General features: G+C 37.4%; 1 protein-coding gene across 1 annotated transcript in view; it reads left to right on the top strand.

Moving 5' to 3' along the window:
* The window catches only part of PPP1R9A (protein phosphatase 1 regulatory subunit 9A), a 298,537-nt gene that overhangs the window by 206,103 nt on the left and 72,594 nt on the right, over positions 1-19,840 (top strand). The window contains exon 7 of the mRNA XM_040644262.1: positions 1,875-1,940. Within this exon, the coding sequence (XP_040500196.1) occupies positions 1,875-1,940 (66 nt within the window). The remainder of the gene's footprint in view (positions 1-1,874; positions 1,941-19,840) is intronic.

Raw genomic sequence — 19,840 nt, 5'->3', positions numbered from 1 at the left:
TTTATGGAATCATCTTGTGATTTCAAAGTTAGAATCATTTTTATTTCAAAGTATCCCCTGTGACATTCCCTGGGCCAGCTAGGAAAACCTCTAATTAAATGCAGAACAACTGAGTTCGTCCAACTAATTTCCAGAGCCAGCACTTAGATCAGCATTGTCTACTGAAGGATAGATAGCTTCTGGTTTTGGTCAAATCATCCAAGGTTGATTTTAACTTGGAACTTGTCACATTGATAGAGGGGAGTTGCTTGCTTGAATTGACTATGGGGGAAACATTGCAATGTGAGAAATATATCCAGAAATTGTAAAAGTACAGTAGTTCTCTATCAAAACCATATTTAGGAATAAGAATACCTTATCATGTATTGTGTGTGCTTACATGTAGCTGTTTTAATGCTTTAGGACATTATAAGTTGTACTCTAATAGAATTTAAAATATATAGATATACCCAAAACGCTATTTAAATTTCTACACTTTCTGGGTTTTTTTCCCCCAAAATACGTAAACTAGAGGAGTTTACAGTAAGCAAACAGCCAAATCAGTTTTAATGTATATTCCTGTTTCTGTTTACTCTCTGTTAAACATTGTGATAAAAAAAAAAAAAGTTAAAAGGGCTCTGCACAAAGGTTGAAGAATGAGGGGAAGGATCCTTTAAAGAAGAGAAAGATTAAATCTGATCAATTGAAACATTTAAGATGTAGATCTGAATATATCTGTAATGAGCGATTGCAATTCTGGATGATAGAATCATTGTTCTTTTCTTTTTCTTTCTTTCTTTTTTAAACAATCTGGAAGGTAACGATGGAGGATTTCATTAAGCCCCTCACACAGTCAGCACTAGCCCACGAAATTCTGGGGGTATGGTAAATTTTTCAACTAGATTTTCATTTTCAATAACAAATTTAATCTCCTTTCATACTCCACAGCTGTCAATGTTTAGCCTGTTAGTGGTGGGATGTTGTAATTCTGGTATATGTTTTGTGTGGCATGGGTCATGTGTGTAAATTGTGGGTATGTGTTTCTATCAGAGATCATTATGCAGTGTGAAATACAGTGGGCTCACACTAGAAATGAAGTATGAACTGGTGCTGTACCACTTTTTTGAATTAGAAAATGCATATGGTCGTTCACGTTAAAATAAACTATTTTACATGCACTTTGAAATTATAGGATTATTTTGGTTTGCTTCTTTAAATATGCTTTTAAAATATGATAATTATTGCATTTTAAAGTCTTAGATTATAGATGGTATGTCAGAGTCTCTTCAGGCAGTAGTTTATAACAAGGTTAATCATCACTCTAGAGACTGAGGCCCCTTCTCTTAAAGCATAATTTAAGCTCACTTTCATAATTTTTTTCATTACTGCAAATTAATATAATTATAACTATATCATGAGAACATTAGCTTTTAGAATCTTTTAAGGTATTGAATACAATTTAGAGCAGCTACCTCCATGGTTATGCATTTTTATTGCTTGTGTTAACATGTAATAATTAAGAGTCAGAAATATAATGGAGCTATGGTTTGCATAAGTGTTAAATGGTTTATAAGAATATAATTTTTAGGTGAAAAGCTTTAAATTAAAGGGATAACGTTAAATTTGACTCATGCTGTTTGCTGTTCCTGGTTGGAAACAGCTTGTGTTGTGTGAACCAGAGATTGCAATTATTATGGGTGGCCTTTTAATAATGTGAATTGACTTTACATTGTTCATAATGTTAAGAAACTAAGAGTGGGAGGCATTCTCTCAGTTCTCCAACGTGTGTGTTCTAGCAAGCACCGGAACTTCAGTGTTTTTTCTACCCTTTATCATTAGGCTGCTCTCTTTAATGGGGAAAAGCCTTCTTTAATTTGTGTTGTCAACCGTTTTAGAGCACTGTGGCTGAATTGCAAGGAGTGTCTGGCAACAGCAATAACAATAACAACTATTTCCTTAAGGTTTGTTTTTTTCGGTGGAAAATAATGCTTATCTGCACCTTTCTGCTTCACGTGTGAAATTAAATATTCTGTGTGTCTTATTAACTAGCTCTGTGCTCGAAGAACTTCTATAGAGCTGTGTGTTTTGTGTGTTGAATAATGTTGGGAAAATTATCATTTGAAAATAGTATTTAATTCTGAAATATAGCACATATTATAGGTGTGGGTTCTGCAAGTTGTACTCACTTCCTAATGTTTAGCCATGGATGTTGTTAACCCTTAACACTTTTAAGTATTTTGTGACTCATATTAAAGGGGGAGAAAAAGATACTCAACAACTAGGCTGTATGATGTATATACAATATAGTGTACACATTGTTTTTAAACCCAGTGGGTTTTTTTTTTTTAAGATTTTATTTATTTATTTGACAGAGATAGAGACAGCCAGTGAGAGAGGGAACACAAGCAGGGGGAGTGGGAGAGGAAGAAGCAGGCTCATAGCATAGGAGCCCGATGTGGGGCTCGATCCCATAACACCGGGATCACGCCCTGAGCCGAAGGCAGACGCTTAACCGCTGTGCCACCCAGGCGCCCCCCCCCTTATTTTTTTAAGGAAAGAATCTTTTGATACAAAGTTCTTCATTTTTCAAAAAAGTAAATACACATATCTTTAAATTATAATACCACTTATTTACATGATTTATATGGTAGACCTAGTGAAATGTCTAAAAAACTATTACACTGCAAATAATAAAATAATTCTCACTATCTTTAGCTGCCAGTAACAGAAATAGAGGAGCTTAAAAATAGAAATCAAGTATATTTAAAATGGAGATTGGATTATGGTGATGAGAGGAGCCTGAAGAATAGGAGAAATATAAAACCTTTTTAACAACTTGTTTATAGACTCCAGTTTGACTGGATCTTTAAAATCATTAAATTTAATTACATCCTTTAGTTTGTGATCCCAAAATCTACAGTACTGGTCATTGTCGTTGAAACCCAGAATCATAAGATGTTTGGAAAACATTTAGTTGAAGACTGTGTATCCATGCTTTATCTAGCCTAAGCATTGTACACATACACACACACTATCCCTTGGTGGTAGACATCCTCCTATACTTGAAGGACCCTCTTTAGAAATATTCTTTGTATGTGAAAACATGATTATTTATGATATTGAGCACAGACAGGAAGATGGATCGTATCAAGGGAAGATAGAGGTTAGAATAGAAACCTTTGCCTAAATAATGTCATCTTTTTGTAGCTCATTTTCTTTATATTGTTTATCATAATGCAAGTGATTTGCATATGTTTTCATGTTATTTTCTTTCCAACTACCACATTGTGATGATATTTATTCATGAGTGAAATGTAAAATACTAAATAAACTCTGTCAAATTCTGCTATGCTATTAAATTCCTGAGAGTATAGACTTTGTACGTCCTAGAAATCATGCTAGAACAATTCTATATTACAATGATGGATCACAGAGTTTGAAGTGTTTGAGAGATGTCACAGAAATAAACACAAATGTCAGCATTTTTCCAACTTTAAGAACATTTATAAGTTGAATATAATTTTTTACCAAAAAGTTATAAAATGCAAAAAGGCACTGTGAGAAATGGACCTTATCAACCTTACTTCTGAGTGGGCCACAGGAATCCTGTGGCTTCCCCATGCCTTTGCTCCTTTGGTCTTCTCTTCCTGGAATGCCATTCCCTAAACCCATTCTTGGTCGCCCTTGTGTGCCCTCAAATCCTGTTCACTTTCAGGGCTCAATTTAGGTTTTATGTATCTTTTCTATAAAGCCTTCTTGGACTTTCTCAGCTGAGTTCGGGACTCTGTTCCGTATGAGTCAACAATAGTACTGTGTGTATCTCTATCATTTACCCATAAATATCCCCCACTAGCTTGTAATTCTTCAATGACAGGTTTTAATAGCTGGTTGATTTTTAATACACACCGCCATGAGCGCAGCACTGGGCAGACGAGAGAAATTGAACAGAATTGAATCACTCAAGGATGCTAAGATGAAAACTAGAGAGTAGAGTTAAATGAGAATAAAATTTAGTTAGAAACATAATCTGAGATAGTGAGGGAAGAGTGGCACAGAGTACATGCGTAAAAGGAATGTCAGATCTGGCAAGACTAGAGATTGGAGACAGGGATTGAGGAATAATTTGGACTTGCCTTGGCACTTTGGGATTTCACATCTTTCTATAGGCTTTTGCTTCCATATCTTAGTTGTTTTGAGAGAACGTGAATTTGCAAGAAGGCCCTATCTCTATCACACTGCACCAAAATTGTCTGCATGTAAAACCAGAAAAAAATGAATATACATATTTCATTCCTTGAAAACCTTTGGGTCTTAGAAACAGGAATTTGGTGACTCACATTGACATGACTTGTTTTTAGTCATAACTGAATAAACATGCAATAGAATAGTTGAAATGGCCTAAGTGATGTCAAGATAAGTACTGCATACATACCCATCTTCTGCCCAATAGCCATCAGTCATAGAAATACATTTTCATCAGCACTAAGAACTAAATGGTGACCTGTCCAAAGACCCCAGTGTTCTAAAGCAGCCTTATTATGGAGGCTTAACAGGTCTGATAAGGATTCCATTTATTTTAAACTGATATTGATGCTAGTAAGGGTAGTAGTAAAAACTCTTAATGGATTTCTGGAATTCCAGTCCTTAAAGGGGCTTTAAAAAAAATCATTTTATTGACATAAAATTGACATAGGTCACTATGTGTAGGTCTTAAGTGGGTAACTTGATTTTTTTTATTATTATATATCCATGTTTCATATATTAAAGTTAACATTAATGAGGGATAACTTACATACAATAAAATGTACCAATTTTAAATGTACTCATGTGGGCAGACCGTTTCATGAATAATCACCACCACAGTCAAGATACTGAACATTTTCATGACCTCAAATAGTTTCCTTACAGAACTTCGCAGTTACTCTCAGCCCAAATCAAACCATTGAATCTATTTTCTGACACTAGAGATTAGAATGTCATTTGAACAGAACCATAAAATATGTACTTTTTAATGTCTGACTTCTTTCACTTTCATGATGTTATATTTATCCTAAGTGTTCTGTATATTATAATGAGACTGTAATTGGTATTGCTTTGAGTTGCAGTGTACAAAGCCCAGGGCCCAGCCAAAGTGGGATGTCTGATTGGAGAACTCCATCATAAAGCTGAAGTCTCATGGTCTACACTACTCAATAAGATGAAAATAAATCTAATCTTCCACTCCAAAGACTGCATGAGAAATTGCCAATGCCAAACCTTGATGCTAGGTGGAAGGGAAGAAAAATTTTTTTCTGAGACATTGTGATCACAGCAGCCTAAATTTATGCTACCTTTCAGGAGGAAAAAAAAAAAAAAGCATGTCCTTTCTTGAGCCATTCATCTTTTTTTTTTTAAAGATTTATTTATTTATTTGAGGGAGAGAGTGGGGGAAGGGGGGCAGAAAAAGAGGGAGAGAGGAACTCAAGCAGACTCCACGCTGAACCAACCTAGGGCTCAATCTCATGACTCTGAGATCACAACCTGAGCTGAAACCAAGAGTCCGCTGCTTAACTAACTACACCACCCAGGTGCCCAAAATCATTTATCTTCAGCAAGTTTAAAAGTTAAAGTTTCAAGAAAAATGAGCTTACAATTTCAAAGTACAAAACTCACAGGGAACTAAATCACCATGAGTAACAAAGAGCAAAAGGAAGGGGCAGGGAGGAAGTGAGAAGGAATAGGAGAAAAAAGAAGAAAGGAAAGTAAGATAAGGTCCCAGTTATTTTATCAGTTATACCAAACTGGAACAAATATCTCCAGTTGTATATAACTTATTCCAGAAGACAAAAATAGAAGTAGTTCAACTCTGATACCAGGAAGTAAAACCTTGAGAGTGTGAGATGTATTGGATAATGAGGTATAAACTTGGTACCAAAACCAGATATTGATGAGAAGACTTACAGGCCTATCCTATTCATAAATATGCACACACAAAAAAATGCACAAAAAAACCTTAATAAAATATTGGCAAATCATATCCAAGAACATATAAAAGAGATATTATAGCCAAGTTGAGTTTAGCCAATAATGCAAGTATTAATATTTGAAAATCAGTCACTACTTGAATTTGACATCATACTGGAAGGCAAGAAGAAGAAGTAAAAGAAATAAATTGGAAAGGAAGAAATAAAACTGTTATTATTGCAGGCGATGTGGTCATCTCTTTGGAAAACCTCAAATATACCTATAGATCAATTATTAGCAATATTGTAAGATTTTAGCAAATCTGCTGGATACATAATCAATATAAAATATAGCATCTATTTCAAGGTGTCCACAGAGAGAAAATATAATTTATAAATTATTAATTACTTTAGTTAAAGGCAAAACCTTGTCTAACAAAACCTAGACAAGACCCTTACGGAAAGAAAGAAATTGTATTGAAATATATTGAAGAAAACTTATATGAAAGGGTAAAGAAACCTTGTTCATGGATCAGAAGACTCAATAGTTTAATTGAGTCAGTTCTAAGTCGATTTATACATTCAATGCAATTCCAGTAAAAATAATTCTAAAGAATTAAAAATAGAATTTGGTAAGCTATCGCTAAAATCTGTAGGAAAGAACAGTGCACCAGAAATAACCATGACATGTAACATGCCTTAGAAAAGAGATATTTATTATTAAACTGTAGAAATTTAGTCTCTGGAGCAAAAGAAAGAACAGGTTGGTCAAGGAGCCCAGAAGCAGCCCCTCACACATATGAAAATTGGATTAGTGACACAGATAACACTCTGAGTTGAGAAATGTTAGGCTTTTCAGTGAAGGAATCATGGTGAAATTGCAACCACCATTTCAGTCTGTACCCGAAAGCTTACTCCAGGTGGATTAACTACTCGGATGCAAGAAGTAAAACTATAAAACTTAGAAGACACCATAGAAGAATATCTTTATAACCTCAGTGTAAGAAGTGGTTTTGCTGCATGAAACACCTAAGAATGCAAAACCATAAAAGAAAGGATTGAGAAAATATACTATATTAAAATTAAGAACTTCAGGGGCGCCTGGGTGGCACAGCGGTTATGCGTCTGCCTTCGGCTCAGGGCGTGATCCCGGCGATCCGGGATCGAGCCCCACATCAGGCTCTTCTGCTATGAGCCTGCTTCTTCCTCTCCCACTCCCCCTGCTTGTGTTCCCTCTCTCGCTGGCTGTCTCTATCTCTGTCGAATAAATAAATAAAATCTTTAAATAAATAAATAAATAAATAAATAAATAAATAAATAAATAAAATTAAGAACTTCTGTTCATCTGGAAGCAAAAAGCCAACCCAGAAGCTGGAAGAAAATATTTGAAAAATAAATAAGTGAAAGAGAATTATATAAAAAGTACTTCTAGGAGCCAATAAGAAAAGAATATAGATGGCCATTGGCTTTAATGCTCATGTTATAGAAGAGGAACCTCAGTGGCCAATGAACATAAGAAAAGATGCCCAAACGTATTAGCAATTAAAATGTGAAAATTAAAAACCAAAATGAAATATCATTTGCTATCTACTGAATTGATTTAAGTTGGTTATTTTAAGTTTTGATGAGGATAATAGAGTAAAAGGCACTATTATTCTCTGCTCATAGGATATATTAAGTGACCCATCCATCCACTTTGAAAAACAATTTGACATCATCTAGTAAAGTAGTCCCAGCTAATAAACAATTAGTAAAACTCTTATATACATGGGCTGTAAGGTATGTTGTAATATTTTTCTTGTAAGAGAAAAAAAATGGACACAACTGGTATTTCTATCAACAGGAGATTGGGTAAATATACTGTAGTACATTCATACAGTGGAATAACATGCAGAGGTTCGTTCAGCAACTCACCACAACTGGTGGAATCCCAGGAACACACCATTTAAAATCAAAAAGGCACAGGAGCATACAAACAATATGGTTTCACTGATAGGAGGTTTAAAACGATTAAAAATAAATGACACGTTGTTTTGCTCTACATAAATATGGTGAAACCAAAGAAAAACCAAGAATGATAAAATTCAGCAGGATTACTTTAAAGGGCAAGCAACTGAAGTAGAAGCAGGAAAGCACACACAGAGGACTAGTAGAAAGTAGTGATACTGCTCCTTTTCTTGAACTAGGTTGTTCATTGGCCGTGGTGATATCATTATTCATATACTGTCTATGTGTTATATAAATATGCTTCCTGCCAACTCAATATTTAATGAAAAATTAATATCTGCCATGTACAATTCTTATATTTAGCAGTTATCTGGATATAAAATGACTATTACCTAATTCCTGCTCTTTAAGACTTACAAAATGACGTTAAGACTCCATGTCTCAAACTTGACTCAATGTGACAATCTCATGGTACTTCTTCAAAATTCCAGATTTCTCCACCCAGCCTCAGACCTAGTGAAACAGAATATGGATTGTATCAGGTCTAGGATTTAGGGAGTTGTGGGAAGGGGTTAGACGCAATCAGAGCCAGAGCTGTCCAGCTTAAAGATGCCAGGAAAACTGACCTTTCAGTCCTGGTATTGCAGAGACTTTGTAAGAAAGAATTTCGGCCACGAACAATCAGATAGCCATGAGGAAAGGAGTAGAATTTTTCTCTCTCAAAGGAAGTTGTAAAATTAAGATTGTATTTATCATTAATTCATAGATAACCCATAGAAATATCGTCAATGATGTTTGTATTGATTTTACCTTTTCATTTACTATAAATTCTATAACTGTAACTTCTGGTTCTAACTAATAATCTGTTAGCATTTTTGCAGTCATGTGAGCCAATTTGTATATGTACACACCATATTTTCCAAGATTCAATTAGTTGTATAATTATAGAATTATTAAAATAGTAATAACATGTGCCACTTTGGTCCCTGTAGCTGTTCTCTTTTGCAGATTAAAAATTCGGGGAAATACAAATCTCTTAGTCTCTTCCCACAGTTCTGCTGGCATCAGAATAAGTGCTTCATTGTTTCCTTGGCAAGTAAAATGAAACGCAAGGAAGGCTGCCAATTTGAAATTGCAGTGTGACATTTGAATTACAGAGGTCTACTTTGGTCTGTTGACTGTTTAGTTCTGGATCTCAGGGGGAAAAATAAGGATCTTTGGTTCCCTCCTCATATAGAATATATTTATCAGGGACTTAAAGACAGTGGCATTTACGTCTTAGTGAGTAGGTAGCATTTGTTAAGAGGAATTGAATTAGGAATATTGAGTCATGGAAAAATATAGTTTATACTCCCAAGAGGCTTGCTATTTTGTTTTGGAAATAATAAATATATATCGTAAAGAGCTTAAAGCCCTTTCAAGGCAACCTGTCAAAAGGCCAAATAACCATAGTGTGAAAGAGTCATCACAACTAAGGACATACAAAATGAAATTACGAATTTAGATTTGTGGTTTTGTATTTATTTGCAAGAAGTTTTTTGTTGTTTTTGTTTGTTTTCTGTAACCTAGAAGCAGGGCAATATTGGATATGTTCAAGAAATAAAAAACCAGTTTACCTGCAGGCAGAGTATGTGGAAAGGAATACTAGTTGGACAGTCTTTGAAAAGGTAATTTGAAAAATATCATTGGGACGTTAAAAATCAGCTGAATTTCTAGGCTTTTTTCCCCATTAAATAATAACTGGGAAACGATTCTCCACGACGCTTTCACGTTTCTGAGGCACTGACTGCCCTTTGTTCTGGACTATCAAATGTTTGTGTAGTGAACAGTCTTGGAAGACAGAGATAGTCTTCCCTTCTGGAGCAGGGGTGGTGACATTGCCTGTTATAAAAGGTGCAGGTTACCCTGAGCTCTGGGGTCCTCTCCGGACAGGCCTGCTTGTGCAGGTATCATCTGGCCCTCTTCTCATCACTCTTCAGAAATTGGAGTTTGAGGAATCAACACAAAGATATGATAGTCTGTATCAACTAGTACAAAGACCCATTCTGGGTTAGAGGAATGTTCTGACCTTGTTCAGACCACAGTCCTAGAGAAACACACTGACACCTAACTTTTTGAAAGGAGGGGATTTGCAATTGCCACCATCAGAAGCCTGGTAAATCCTTATAGCCTCAGTGAGTTCACTGTGGAGAGAATGGAGCAAGGCGTATAATGCTAATTTAGGGAGAAAGAGCAACAGTTGGGCTGCCTTTTGACTCAGCCCCTCCTGCAGTTTTTCATGCCAGCTGTAGTCACTGAGACACTAAAAGGTCTCAAAGTTTTTTGCAGTGTCTTGGGTGCTGCAAAGGCATATCGGGCCTGTCAGGGAGAGTTCTCTGAGATAGACAGACTCTTGTGGGAAACCATTGATGAGTATTTGGGACCCGGCTGGCCTACAGTGCTGATGAAAGTAACTTGCTGGAGAATAAGAAAGTGTCCCACAACAGTCCAGCTAAACTCTTAAAATTAGCCTTACCACTTTGGAAAACTTGCCCATCCCTTATGTTCTAACCAAACTTGGGATTGGGCTCCAGGTTGAGATGGCCTCCATAACATTATGTTCCTGCTGTGGGAGTCAAGGCGGTGGCTGCTGGGTCAAAGACTGTCCAAAGCTAACTTGGTTGTGTCAGTAATGATGACACCTTATATAGTGCTTCAGGCGGTAGATGTTGAAAGTTTGGTTAAAACACAAGTAACCACTGCACTGCTCAAAACTGAAAATAAATGCACCTTATTACTGGTACAGAGCTGCCCTCTACCTCTATGCCCCTTGATGCCTCCTCTCTCTACCCTGAACTCAGCTGCTGTAAGGAGGAAGGTGACTAGGGGTCAGGATGAGATCTTTGTCCTCCAGAGAGACCAGATGCTATGTGAACCCTTTGAGTATGCTGGAGAACTTTGGGAGGGGAGGCACAACTTCATGGTTGTGTGGATACTGGCTTACAGATCACCATCTCACCTGGTCACATAGTGAGGAAGGATGCCCAAATTCAACTGATGTGGTTTGGGCAGGGTTCACAGTGGGAAGGGAAGCAAAATGGCCTTTGGATGGAACCCTTTGGGCAGATGCAATGTAATACTGTTATGGCTTCCACTGCTCAATGTATAGTGGAATTGATGTGTTATACACCTTCCCTTCTCTGTCTCATTAGTGCCAGTGGAGATTCTCTCATTCAGGGATTGCAATGTAGAACAGTAATAGTAGGACAATAGAGAAAACATTTTCCCTGTTTTCTCTTGGGTGGGCCAGCAGAAACAATATAGACTCTCAGAAAAAGAAGGAGAAATCACAGCTTCTTTAAACACATCATGGCTGCCAGACTACTCGGGCCATTTCCCAACATAACAATGCTGCATGTCTGATGGAGCAACCAGAAAAGGAAGAAAAAAAAGGCAGCTATTAACTTTCTACTAAGCTCTTACCAGGACTGAAACTGAATGTCTGACCCATGAAGGCCTCGTGACTCTCTGGTCTAATATTCTCAGTTTGATATGGGTCAACTTGAACTCACTGACCAATAAGGTTAGAAGGGCCTAATAAACCTTGCTTGTCAAATGGTAATGATAAATTCAAGAAAGCTAATGAGCTCTCCCAGCAGCATCTTAGATTTACATAAACAAGTAGCAGCTTTCCATTTTGTGGGAAATTTATCTGTTATTTTGTCTGTTGAAACAAGGCCATTATCTCAGTGAGGCCCTCAGTTCATAGAGGTTTCCTTAAATGCCTGGTTTTGGGTTCACTGATGGTTAAGCTAAGCTGTTTTAAGCTGTCTACTAGACTTTCCAAACTCAGTACCAGCTATGCAGACCCAAAAATGGACATGGTCATTTTGCTCAATGGGCATAACTCAAGGCCATTCCTATAGGTCTGGGTAATACTCCCCTTGATGAACCGTGTTAAATGTTTTACTGACTCTTGAGCTGTTGTCAGTGACCTAACTGTTTGGTCTGTCACTTGGAAAATTATAAACTAATAGGTTGAGTTTGGGATGGCAAATTATGGAAACAGATTGTGGCAATTGGTCAGACTCTTTGGTCTGCTCACATAGGTTCACCTTGGGGTGGTTGTAAGAGGCCTTCATGTATTTAAAGAAACACCATCATTAGATCTTACAGCCCTTAGATGATTCTAGAGGTCCTTCTAAAATGAGGCTATTCTTGCTTACTAATGGTTGCTTTCCAAAGTAATAGCTGACTTGTTTTTTATATGCATTGTGCAGGCAATTATTCTTGGGTTGAACTCATTTAATTAGATAAGGTGGTATAAAATTTGTTCCTGACTTTAAGTGGTGAGGGACACCATCTCAGTCCTGGAAGGCATTCAGATCAACCTCAACTCGCTGGCCAGGGTTGTTTTAGGTGGTAGAATTACCCTAAATCCTAGACTTTATTCTTGTGGGCCAATACCAGGTTTATGCAATCACCGATACATCCTGCTATATCTGGATTAATACCTTGGGCCAAGTGGAATAAATAAAGAAGCTTAAGGAGAAAGCCATCTGAATTTCTAAGGTAGACCCTGATGGTTTATAGGATTTGTTTAGCCAGTAGGGTCTGAAAGCCTGGGGAATATGGTTGATCTCAGTTACTGCAAGTTGAACTCATTCTGTTGCTTGGACTTCATTTAATAGTGGTCTTAATTATATGAAATAGACTGAATGGATTTGGTCCTAGCCACTGTGATCACACTGATTAGTGTAGCTGAGGGAAAATCATAATAATGGAAAAATTCACCAGAAGCCAGAATGGTACAGAAGCAAGGGTAGATATCAGTTGGGAGACAATTCCTCTATGGATCTCTGATTTCTCTGGGTGTCTTGTGAGCAGAGACACTCATGGCCTTTCTTTCAGATTACCTTTTTAATGATGTGTGTAGGGTGAACAGCCTTGGAAAATAGTGTGTCTCTCTTTAGGGCACATGACAGACTTGCATACTACATGTTATAAAAAAAAAATATGATTTCCCTCAGTTCAGAATTCTTTTGGGGGGGGGTTATGGCTCATGTTCCTCAATCAATGTAATTATAATTAGAAACAACTATTTTAAGGGACTTTGTTCTAAGAAAGAAAGAAAATGAAGCTATCTTTTAAAAAATATTTGATATTTGAATACTCACCACAAATTCAATATAGTAAAATTGTTGGAAGGGGGAAAGATTATAGAGTTTGAGATGGATAAGATTAGTATATTCCAAAAAGTAAAATTTAAGAAACTGTGGTTGAAAATTGCTTTCATAATTGAGTGTTACAGATTATAGTACATGTACCTGCTTTCAGTTCTCTTTCTTTTTTTTAAATTTGAGTATAGTCAACACACGATGTTACATTAGTTTTAGGTGAATTGACAAGTGATTTGACGTAATGATTTGAGGTAATGATCTGACAAGTTTATAAATATTGCTGTGCTTACCCCAAGTGTAGCCACCATACAACACTATCACAGTACCACTGACTCTGTTCCCTATGCTGTACCTTTTATTCCCATGATTTATTCGTTCCCTTACTGGAAGCCTGTATTTCCTACTCCCGTTTACCTATTTCACCCATCTCTCTACCTCCCTCCCCTCTGGCATTCATCAGTTTATTATTTGTATTTATGGGTCTGTTTCTACTTATCGTTTGTTTGTTCATTGGTTTTGTTTATTAGATTCCACATATAAGTGAAATCATATGGTATTTGTCTCTGACCGATTTCACTTAGCATAATACCATCTAGGTCCATTCATGAATGGCAAGATCTCATTCTTTTTTATGAATGAGTAATATTCCATTGTGTGTGCAAAATGCACAACTTCTTTATCCATTCATCTATCAGTGGACACTTGGCTTGCTTCCATATATTGACTATTGTAAATAATGCCGCAGTAAATATGGGGGTGCATATGTCTTTTTGAATTCATGTTTTCTTATTCTTTGGGTAAATATCCAGTAATGGAATTTCTATTTTTAGTTTTTTGAGGCATCTCCATACCTAAATTCAGCATTCTTAACAAAAGATGTTAGTTCCACCCTCTGCTTCATTTTTAGACCATATTCTCCTGGCCATACCCTGGCTTTGAACTTTGCTTGGAAACTTTTTCTTATTTTTAGAATCAAGGTGTGCAAAGCCATGAAGTCTTGGTTCTTTCTGTTTAATGGTCCTCTCAATTTTTCTCTTCGGTCACATTTTACCCTAAGCAGCAAGAAGAAATCCGGCAGCACCTTCAACATGTGTTTGGAAGTCTGATTAGCTAGATCACTCCATTCACTAGCGACCTTTCCAGCTTTCTCCTTATAGAAGGTGATAATGTTGTTAAGCTTCCTTCCACTACACGAACCCCCTCCCCGCCCCCCGGATTTCCATTCGCAGTGTGTTCAAGGCGATTCAGGCTTGCTTTAATATACTCTTCAGAATCCTCCCAGCCTTCCTCTACTGCCTATTTTCAAGGCCACTTCCTCGTTTTTCTGCATTTGCTATGACAGTACCCCCTTTCTATTGCTGTATAACAAATTACCACCACAATTTAGCAACTTAAAATAAGAAATGTTTATACATCACACTATCTGTGGGTCCTTTTAACTAGATGCCTCTGACTCAAGATCTGTCACATGGCTGCAAATAAGGTGTCAGCCAGAGCTGTAGTCATTTGAATGCTCAGCTGGGGGAAGATCTGCTTCCGAGCTCACTTGCAGCTGTTGGCAGGACACGGGAGATACACTTCCAAGCTCCCTCATGTGACTTTTGGCACGCCTCAGGTCCTTGCTGGCTGTTGGCCAGAAACATCAGTTCCTTATGATGTAGGCGTCTCCATAGAGCCACGTGCAACCTGGCAGATCATTTGTCAAGAGCAAGAGGACAAAAGAGATACTGCAAATCATAGTCTTTTTGTCAACTAATCTCAAATGGACATCCCATCGCTTTTGTTGTATTCTGGTTGTTAAAAGTGAGTCACTAGGTCCAGCCCACATTCAAAGGGGAATGGATTACAGAAGAGCATGGTTGCCCAGAAAGAAGGATCATTAAGGGGTCATTTTAGAGCCTGCTTACCATAGTGGGAGATAGGGTCCCTGCTTTTCAGGAGTATACTTTCTAAAAGGAATGGGTAGGAAAAAAAACACACACACACACACATCTAAAGAAGGTATTAAAATACTGTAAAATCAAATGCTCATTTATAAACTGTCTACCACAATTGCTAGAAGTTTTTAAGAGGGGAAAAGATGAGTTTGAATTGTTACAAAAATTTTATAGGCAAATCTTCAATCTAGTCAGAATTTTAGGAAAATAATTTGCCAGAAGTATTACCAATTATCTGAGGAGCTGAGTGCTTGAAAGCAGGGAACATAGAAGGCCATATCAGCAACCTAGATATAGATGGTAGATGGTTCTTGCTTTAGTTAGCTAGACAGTAGAAAGAAGTGAAATATCAGATAACATTCCGAGCACAAAGAGTGACAAGAAAATTTTGAATGACTTGAGAAATCAGTAGATATCTTGGTCCAGGCATCATGGTGGATGTTTTACATACTTTATTTCTTTGAATCCTCTCAATGCACTATGAGATTGGTATCTTTGGGGCCATTTTATAGAAGAGGGGAGCACAGAAGATGTATGCTAAATGACTTGCTGGCTATCGTTCAACTGTGAAGTTGTTTTTTCTCTTTTGGGGCCCTGGTCTCTCCAGCCCCAAAACCCATGCTGCTTTTGTTGGCATTGCCTTGGAGAAGCCAGGGATAGTGAAAACGATCATAGTCATAAAGTCATCCGGCCTTTTTGCATATTTTAAGCTCTGTGATTAATATTTTGAAGATATCACTCCTGGAAATTCTCCCAACAACCTTAGGAAGAAGATGCTGTTATTCCCATTATAAAGATGAGCAAAGAGACGAAGCGGCCTAACATTGCAAAACAAGGACACACAGAAGTCAACTGACAGAAGATGGAAAGAGAGATGCCTTTGCAAAGAAGGGGATGCTTTTGCTGAAAGCCATCTGGATGGCTGGCACAGAGTTAGGAATTTTAAACATTAAAGTGTTAGTTTGAGGTCTTTCTCCTCCAGAGAAAAAGCAACTCTCTTCTATTCTCTAACAGAACTGAGTCTGAAAATATATATAACCAAATTCAAATCCAGTAAACAAATTCCAACAAAAACTGCATAATCAAGGCTATTTTTATGATTAGCACCATTTAGTTTCCCGGAATTTACCAGAGCAAACATTGCTACAGCAAAAATTACTGCTAATGGTTGAACCTAACAACAAGAGAAAATCCCCAAAAGGGTCATTTAGGCCCCAGCTGCAGCTGTGCTTCACTATATTTCTTACTTGAAAGCTGAGAATTAACGGGAAAATCAGGGCTCTGTTGTGCCGTGCAGATGTGGCTAAAACTGTATTAATTTATTCAGCAAACATTTGTTTAGTGCCTACTATATGCCAAGCAGTGTGCTAGCCACACTGGGGTTACAGGAATAAATCATACCTGGCACTTTCAAGGAGCTTACCGTTCAAAGTGGTTGATAAAAGGCAGATATAAAAACGACCAAGGTTTATGAGTGATATGAGGATACAGTAGAAGCATAAAGGAGTGAATTAGAAGAGTCTTCGGGCAGCAGCTTCATAGGATGAGCTGAGTAGATGGATCTTCATCTTGGATCCCTCGGGCAGGAGGGGAGGGGGCAGTAAGTGAAGACAACAGAGGCCTGGAAGTTTTCTTGATCTTGGGTAGAAGCCGACGCCTCCGTCCAAAACTGGGAATATAAGAAGAGGAACAGGTTTGGGAAAAGAAGAGTTTTACTTCAGACATGACCGATTTGCTTATGAAAGATTCATGTGGCAGGGTCTTCTAGGACGTTATATTTCTGAGACCAAAGCTTCGGGAGTGTCTGGTTACAAGATTGGGGTTTAGAGAAGCCGTGGCGTATGTTGCTGTTGTAGGATCAGCACCACGACCAGCAGCTGCAGCGGTTGCTTGTTTCGAGCGCCTACCGTGTGCCACAGCTTAGAGGCACCTCTGACTTAATCTCACGACAACCTTGTGGTAAATCCTAAGGAGGGATTTTTATTCTCACATGATAGATGAGGACTTTGAAACTTAGATCTGGAGGCTAACTTTACCAACATCGTAGAGCCAGGGTTTGAATCCGGGCCTACATGACTTCAAAATCAAGATTGTCTAGTTGGCCTCCACTTAACCAGCTCACCAATATAACAGAAAACATCCCTTCCTTCTGTAAAACCTAAACCGAGATCTACAGCTCTCCTGAGTGCTCAAAGCTCAAGAATGTCTCATGCTTTTGCTCCCACCAGTCGAAAGTTAGATGTTTACCAAGAGGCAGAACCTGTCAGCTGTACTTACTATTCTTGTAATTATGTGTTTTAATAAAATATGAAGTGCTCCGATGTCATATGAGTATAAAGGAAGTTATGTCCATGAAAATGAGATGAAACACTTTGGGAAGAGTCAGTAAAGATTGGTAGCTCAAGAAATTAGATATGAGAAGGAAACGTAAAAGAGACAGACCATAAACATCTAGAGGAATTTTGCGTTCATTTTGCTTTGCAAGTATCTTTTCCATCCATTTTAAGATCCTGCAACAATTCTATAGATGATATGCTACGATTCCGGTTTATGTCGGAAAGAGGGCTTGAAACATCAGTCAGCCAAACCTCTTGAAGAAGACTTCTGTGCACTTGGCCAGGGTGAGCACGTTATGAGAGAAAAGAAGAGGACGAAAAAGTTGCAGCTTACCAGAGACAAGTCTTCAGAGTGAATTGAATGAAAACGTTCAAAGATGTGGAAGGTGAATTTCAACACAACAGGATTACGCACCAACATTTTTGGCTAGGGAAATATGAAAGGAGTGTATTCCCATTTTTTTCCTAGAAAGCTTTACTTTCTGTATTCTGCAGGCAGCATAGTATAGGAGAAAGAACATGGGCTTTGGGATATGTTAGCTTCAACAACATAATGAATTGTCTGACGTTGGGTAAAGTCTTTGAGTCTCAGTTTCCTCTAATTACAATGGCATAGTAATACCTGTATCATACAGTCTTTGAGGAATGTAGTGTTGGGCACACAGTAAGTTACAAAGGAATTGCTATTCCTTTTTTGCACCCTTGGGAAAGCAATAAAAAGTATATTAATCAAGAAGGTAGATGAGTTGTGAAAAGGAACCCTTACTATCTCTGTCAGTTCTTACACTAAGAACTATTCTCACTTCCTTTAAAATGGATTTTCAGGTTGGGACAAAAAACTTTCAGGAGTCTCTGTTTACTTGAAAGATACTGAATCTGGCCAGAAAGAAAGAGAAGGAGATGGATACCAATGGAAATACTTGGTTGTGGCTTTTTTTTTTTTTTTTTTTTTTTGGATACAGTAGTGTCCATCTTTCTCTGTAAATGTCAGATTCAGTCCAATCTACTTTTGAGGTTTATGAAATTCTGCTAACCTATCATCCCATGTAATTTATTTTCAGATTAACCATAAAAGTGATGTCCAGTTTCAGTAAAGACAGATCAGGAGAACACATTATTATTACTCTACTAAATGTAACTTTTTAACTTCTAGATGTTTATGAGGTTCTGTAGTAAATGCATCCTTTATTATACACCCTATTTATGTTGGGATTGATAAATGATCAGCAAGAGAGATTGGCAAGATAGTTTTTTTTAAGTTTTTATTTAAATTCCAGTTAGTTAACATACAGTATAATATTAGTTTAGGTGTACAATAGAGTGATTCAACACTTCCATACAACACCCAGTGCTCATCACAACCAGTGCAATTCTTAGTCTCCATCACCTATTTCCCCCGTTCCCCAACCAACTTCCCTCTGGTAACCATCGCTTTGTAGTTAAGAGTCAGTTTCTTGGTTTGCCTCTCTGTCTTGTTTTTTCCCCTTGCTTATTTGTTCTGTTTTTTAAATTCCACTTGGCATGATAGTTTTTATTTTATTTTTAAGTATTTATTTATTTATTTGAGAGAGAGAGAGCACGTGCGCAGGAGGGGGTGGAGCAGAAAGTGGGGGAGAGGGAGAGAGAATCTCACGTAGACTCCCTGCTGAGTGCAGAGCCCCATGCAGGGCTCAGTCTCACAACCCTGAGACGTTGAGATCACAACCTGAACCGAAACCAAGAGTCGGACACTTAACTGACTGCACCACCCAGGAGCCCCAGCACGATAGTTTTTAAACCCCCCATCCAGAACCTCTAAAAGTAATAAGTAGAATCAAGACACTAAAGATATTATCTTGATCTTAGTATGCTTCTTAGACTAATTAGAAAGAGAAAACATCAGTAGGTAGAAAGATGAAAGATAAAAAGAATTTCAGCAGAATCGCAGATAATTTGGATATTGAAGAGATTGATAAAGTAAAAAAATGAATCAAGAGGAAGAATTCTTAATACATTTACATTTATGAACGTAATTTTGATAACTAAAATGGATGACAAAGCCAGAACTATACTTAGAGATAAGAATTACATATATTGTATATACCCTAATCCTATTACTCACTGTAAAAAGTGTTAAAAAATAAAAGTGACAGAATACTGCCTTCTTAACAAATGCCTTTGCAGTTCATTTTTTAAAAATATATATATTATTGAAAACCTCCTTAGGAGGTTATGGATATTACCAAGCAAGTGCAATAGGCATTCTTGGATATGTTCTTTTAAAAATATTTGTTGAGATCCTATTTTATGTCAGGCCCTGTTCTAGGCACATGATTATATTCATTCCCACACACATAATAAAGAAGTATCTATTTTCATACTGGCAAAGGGAAATCAAATTGATCATTTCTTCTAAGATTTATAGGATATAATCACACCAACAAGTGGGAGCTACCTAGAATCAGCAGTCCCCACTGTTCAGCTACCTTCTCCTGCCAGTGCCAGAGACACTTGGAATGGTGTTTAGAGTTTACACATTTTCAGACTGGTTTCTAAAGAGT

The sequence above is a fragment of the Ursus maritimus genome, unplaced genomic scaffold (assembly GCF_017311325.1).
Source record: "Ursus maritimus isolate PB19 unplaced genomic scaffold, ASM1731132v1 scaffold_3, whole genome shotgun sequence".
Classification (NCBI taxonomy): Eukaryota; Metazoa; Chordata; class Mammalia; order Carnivora; family Ursidae; genus Ursus; species Ursus maritimus.
The sequence above is the reverse complement of the archived record's forward strand: the minus strand, read 5'-3'. Positions and strand labels throughout refer to the sequence as shown.